Below are 6,000 nucleotides of genomic sequence, written 5' to 3'. Positions count from 1 at the left end.
TGGTCGGATTTTCTTTGGAGGTCATCTTTCATCTTTTTCACCTCATCTTTCATCTGCTTTGGCTCATCTTTCATCTCTTTTGCCTCATTTTCCAGCTGGTTGATTTGGCTTTCAAGACACTATTTTCCATTTCCAGATGACTTATCTTAGTTTTTAAGTTCTTTTCCCAATTGTCTTTGGCCTCTCTTAATTGTGTGTTGAATTGCATTTTGAGTTCTTCCAAAGCCTGTATCCAATTTGCTGGGATTTCAGATTTTTCTTTTACTGGGTCCTCCCCTTCTGTTTCATTCACTCTGCTCATTACCTGTGCAGAAGCTGTCTATTGTAATTTCTTTCTTCTTTTTCTGTTGTTTGCTCGAGTTTACCCCTTCTTTGCTCCCCATATTTGGCTGTGCTCTTGCTCCTCTCATTTTGTTTTGGTTTTGGGGCTGTCAGTCTCCCCTCTTGGAGCTTTGTCAGATCTCTTGGTGTACAGTCTCTAGGGGAGGAATGTTAGCTTCCCTGTCCTCTGGAGGCCTTTGATTGGATTGAGTTCAACTGGGCTGGGCTTTATGTGGTATGAAGCTCTGAGGCTCTGAAGACTCCTGGAAGGCTGGGCCGCCCAGGCTCTCTCCAGTTCTCTCCAGCTGCTTCTCTGCTGTCCGCAAGTGCCTTTGCCAGCCTCCCTAAACTCTGAGGAGTTCTGATGGGATTAGGTTTAATTGGATTGGTCTGGTTGTGCCTCGAGGCAATGGTGAGACTGGAGCCTGATGGAGGGATCCAGCCACAGCCCGTTTCTCCCTGGCTTCCTCCCCGCTGTCCAAGCTGGATGTTCTGAGCCTGGTGCCCCACTGCTCACAGGTAGATCCTGCAAACCAGCACCTTTGCCTGCTCAGAGGTTCCCACTGCTGCTGGGGGCTCAGCCCTCTGGGTTGTGGGGGAGGGGTCCTGGGACCTACCCTCTGCCTTCCCCTTAGCCCTGAGTATTCTCGGATTCTGGCTTTTGGGGGGGGGGGGGCGTATCTTTTGATTTGAGTCCAGAAGGAGGGTTCCCCGCTTCTGTCCTGTTATTCAGCTTGAATTTCGGTGCCCTAGGAGCATTCAGTCTGTATCGGTAAGGAAGGGTCTTCCACTGAGGTCTGAACTTTTGCTGCTTGCTAAGCTGCCATCTTGACTCCACCCTCCCTACTCCATTATTTTAAGAGTTTTCCCTGTTCAAGCCATTAAAAAGATTTTGACAGTTTTGATTCCTGGGGAACCCACAAAATTCTTTTTATTGATAATTTTTGGTTTTTCTTCATAGAACTCTGTTTTTCAATATATTTTGGCCTTAAAATTGTTTTACTCATTTTTTCCTTGTCTTTCCTAGTTTTGATGATTTATCTGCTCATGAACCATATATTTTTATACTCAGGCTCCATTTGATTTTTGGGGTCCTCCCTTATACCATACCTCATTTCTAACACTCCCCTCCTTTTCCTTTCAATTTCAAGAATGGTTGGCTCCCTTCCAACAGCAATTCTGTGGGTAAAAAAGGACCCGCCCCAGATTGATTTCTAGTCCCCTTTCCCTCTAGCCAAGATTCTCTACACTACTTTGCTTTCCTCTCTTCTTCCTTCAGATGGCTAATGTGGAACACTGCCCACTTCCTCTTGAGAAATGTGTATTGTAGTTCAAACTGAGTCATTGCTGTGGGGGGAATGGAAAGGGGCCATATTAGCCAGAACTAGAAGCACAAGCCTATACATGAAATGGAAATGGGAAAGTAAAATTTAGTACCTTTAAACATTTGTAGGGAAATAATGAATTGGCATCAAAGTCAGGAAAATGTGTGTTCTAAGAAGTCTTGTGTGAACTCAAACAACTCTAAATATTAAAAACTAGGCTCATTAGCAAATATGCTTTGGTAGAGGAAGTTCCCTACATTCGGAAATCACAAAGTTTGGATTTTAAAAAAGTTTAATTTTCTTCTTTGTAGGTCAACACACATTCATTTATTAAGCACTGGTGGAAAGAATAGAAAATGATTAGCCTTGCCCTCACAAAGCTCATGTTCTAATGAGAAAAGAATATTAATAGTGGTGGTTTGACTACTCAGTATTCAGCTATAACAAATTCAGACTGTTCATGAGTGGGGATATAGTTTGACTTGTCAAAAAACTTAGAAGACAGCATCCTTTCATCCAAAATGTCTCACTACTGTAAGTCATGTTTTAATCTCACGTAAGACTAGATCACTATAACACCCAGCAACAGAGACAGTTTAAAAACAAGAAGAAGGGACAGCTAGATGACTCAGTGGGTTGAGAGCTGGGTCCAAAGATGGGAGATCAAATCTCTTCTCAAGACACTTCCTAGCTATGTAACCCTTAACAAGTGACTTAACCCCAACTGCCTAGTCCTTCCTGCTTGACTGAAATGGTAAGGTAAAAAATAAACAAACCAAAAAAACCACCACCACCCAATAAAATTAACAAATTTGCTGCATGATTCCCCAGGCAATGATATTTGGTGTGATTTTTGGCAGTGAAGCTTCTCCATAAATGTTTGCTAAATGAAGGAATTACTATGTTTTGCTTAATGTGCAAATGCAATTTTGAATTATGGGGTGATCACTGCTATCCCTCTTCTCTCACCCCCCAAAGAAAACCCAAACCAGTTTTTATGTCAAAATACTTTATAGTGTCTGTTTAGCACCTGTCAGCTGCCTTGTCTTTCAGACTTTTGCTGTTGATTGCCTTTGTGCTTAAATCAAATTAAATAAATCAGAACACTGGAACTATTTTTTTGTTTTTGAAGTGCAAATTTTCATTTTATTACTTATCTAAAAATAGACCTTAGCAATAACAACAATATACCCAAATGCTGGTTACCATAACAAAAGAAAAGGAAAAACAAAAAGGAAACAGGAATTTACTTTAAAAATTTTTGAAAAAACAAAATTTAAATTGTTTAAATATGCTGCCAACTCTCAACCATCTTATTTCTTCTCTGTATTATTTATGGAAAATTTTTGAGCTTGGGCTAGTTTCTGTTCATCACCCAGCTGTGCACCTGGACTATGTTCATCTTTTGTCAAGTCAGCCGAATGCAAACTAATTTTAATATCTGCCTAAGTCAACATAATTAAGAGAATAAATACACAATCAAAAATGCCAGAATGTAATACCAAGTCAAATAAAAATTACTTCTGATTATCTGTATTAGTTGCTCTAATTTTGGGGGGTAGGGGAAAAGGGATTAAGAGGAACAGATAATGGAGTTGGCTTTTGTAAATAATGATATTATCATATTAACAAATTATACTGTCATGTAAAAAATAGGAGGAAAGCAATATCAATTGTTCAAAAGCAGAAGACAAAGTAGAACATTTTTAAAGCAAATAATGATATTCAGAATTTCAGGAGCTTGTCATCTTCAAAGTGTGACACAAGTATTTTAGAACAACTCAGGAGGGCTGCTCCACACAAGTTCCCATAGACTTCCAACAGCAGTCTCACAGGGTGGTGTGGAACAAACCGAGAAAACACCAATTCCCGCACCAGACTTAGGAAGAAGACAGGTCTTCCTATTCTCACGCTCATTTATTTTTATGAAGGAGGAAACAAAAGCATTGAATGGCAGAGCGACCGACGTGGGGTTAGAGAGGCTCCCGTTTGGCCGATTCCATATCACACGGGGCCCCCATCACATCTTTCTTACTAAATGGACTCTAGTCTCTGGATCAGCGGCTGCTGGCCCGATATTGATTACATCTCTTGGCCACAGGGTACAACCACCATTTAACGTCCATCAGATGCCAAGGATTTTCTGCAAGCAAGAACTGGTTAGAAAAATATTCCTTCTGGTCTCATGAATGGAGTCTTCTTGGCACCTTCGATAGATAGATTTTAGGATGGTTTACTTTGGTTGCCTTCAGTGTGACTAGATATCCCGCTCGTCACTTGCCCTGAGATTCACAGAGAACAGTCTTGGGCAGTGAATGACTCTGAATCATGTCCAACAATACTTTTTTTTTTTTTGCTAATACGAGTGTCACTTTCATGATGTACGATCTCTGCTCTCTACAACTGTCCTACAAGAGGCCAGGAGTCACAAAAAGAGTAAAATTGTTGTAAATGAGGGGGGGAGAGCCTTCCTTAGACATTTCTGAATGTAGTTGAACCAGAAGCAATTTCCAGTGGCAATCTAAATGTTCACAGTAGTAAAAAAAAAAATCTACAGTGTAAGCGCTTTCCTGTCTTGCCAATCTGATTTGTTTTGTTCGTAAGAGTCTGTAATCACACGGTAAACATAATGTGCTGAAAGCATGGCAAGGAAAAGTAAAAAAATAAGGCTGCCCATCAACTACCATTAAAAAAAGCTCAAGTGGAAAGTACTTAAAAAATAAAAATCCAAACTTCCCAGCTGGCATCCTTCATGGAACACAGCTAGGTAAAACTCTCTAAAAGCAAAACTTTGGGGTTACTCTTTAAAATTTGGGGAAGGCTTAGAGGGGGATTTTAATAAACTACCCTGAATAATATTGTATGGTTGAGGAAACAAGGGCCCCATTTTAAGACTGATTATGATCGGCACCCCCAATCTCCATTAGCAGGCAGAGTAGTTTCTGCTTTATCTAGCCCACTGGCAGACTGGGAAAGCTGGCACTTCTCGGGGCACTTCTCATGTCCCAGGGGAGAGTGTGGATCCACTGAGGAGGCAGTGGATGCCCAGATGATATCTCTGCCTTTTGGGTGGCTGCCTTCCAATTGCTGAGTCTTGGAGCCAATTTCACACCACCGTGAATGGCTTTTACTGTGTCGAAACTCATTTATTTTTAAGTGTATATGTGGAAAGAGTACACAAGCTTTCTATTAATTTGTGATCTTGAAACAGTCAAGTCTTTTCATTAAAAAACAAAGCAAAACAAAACAAGAACGAATGCAAACAACTCTTTTTACCTTGAGTAACCACATTCATAGACTATATTTTACTTGGTGGGAATTATCTGTTTATATGTTTTTCAAGAGGGAAACATTTTCCAAAATTAATGACGAGGGTTGCACCATCTTCCTTTGCTTTGGTTCTCAGATGATTTTCTTTAAATGATAGCATCGTGTTCATCACTGTAACAACATGAAATAATAGAATTATTCTCTGTTTTGCAGTAGTACTAAGGATCCATGTTCATTAAGAAAGCTACTTTGAGAAAGACAATCTGGACTCATTTCCATTGCTCTGCTGTGTTTCTCTTACATAAAAGTGTCCTTGATGAGAAGAAACAGACAGCTAGAAATGCTAGTCAGCACTCTCAAATTTTAGCTAGGCTTTTTTTTTTTAATTCAAGGAAACTAACTTCTTCACTGTTTTTTCTGGATGTCTCCTCATGTGGTTCTGAGTTCTAGGAGGTGAGGAATTCTGGCCAGGCTTTAATCAAGTTAGAAGGGCTTCAAAAGTCTCTGCCTGGTGCCAGACCGGGGGTAACCTAAGGACCAGCCTCACTACATTTAGAGAGATCCGTCACATTTAGAGTGGATGCTACATGGTGACTTTATTTTTGGGAAGAACAACTCATGATTTCAGACATTTCAGGAAGGGAAAAATTCCCACATAGATGAAAGAAAGGTTTAGGATTCCAGAATTTTTAAATCTTCTAAATCTTTGGCTGCTAGAAGACAAGAACTATTTTACTCAACCATATGTTCCCCTTAGTGCCAAAGAGAATTTATCAAATCATATGACTAAATAATAGCAAACACTAGAGTAAGCACTTTACAATGATCTGATCTTCATAGCAACTCTAGGAGGTAGGTGCTGTTATTAAGCGTTTTACAGAAGAGCAAGCAGAGGTTAAGTGACTTGACCAGGGTCATATGGCTAGTAAGTGTCTGAGATCAGAACTGAACTCAGGTCTTCCTGATTCCAGACTCAACACTCAGTTAGAAGTTACTATATTTACAACTAAACCTGATCACTAACATCAATTTACTTTAAAAATGATAATTTAATGGAAATAAAACTTTGTTTCTCTTTATGGAT

General features: G+C 39.9%; 1 protein-coding gene across 1 annotated transcript in view; it reads right to left on the bottom strand.

The window, feature by feature from the left end:
• Positions 1–2,761: 2,761 nt before the first annotated feature.
• TMEM123 (transmembrane protein 123) overlaps positions 2,762–6,000 on the bottom strand; it is a 66,508-nt gene continuing 63,269 nt past the window's right edge. The window contains exon 4 of the mRNA XM_007494973.3: positions 2,762–5,087. Coding sequence (XP_007495035.2) covers positions 5,063–5,087 — 25 coding nt within the window. The 3' untranslated portion in view covers positions 2,762–5,062. The remainder of the gene's footprint in view (positions 5,088–6,000) is intronic.

This window comes from Monodelphis domestica, chromosome 4 (assembly GCF_027887165.1).
Source record: "Monodelphis domestica isolate mMonDom1 chromosome 4, mMonDom1.pri, whole genome shotgun sequence".
NCBI classification, from domain to species: Eukaryota; Metazoa; Chordata; class Mammalia; order Didelphimorphia; family Didelphidae; genus Monodelphis; species Monodelphis domestica.
This window is presented reverse-complemented; position numbering and strand designations above follow the sequence as displayed.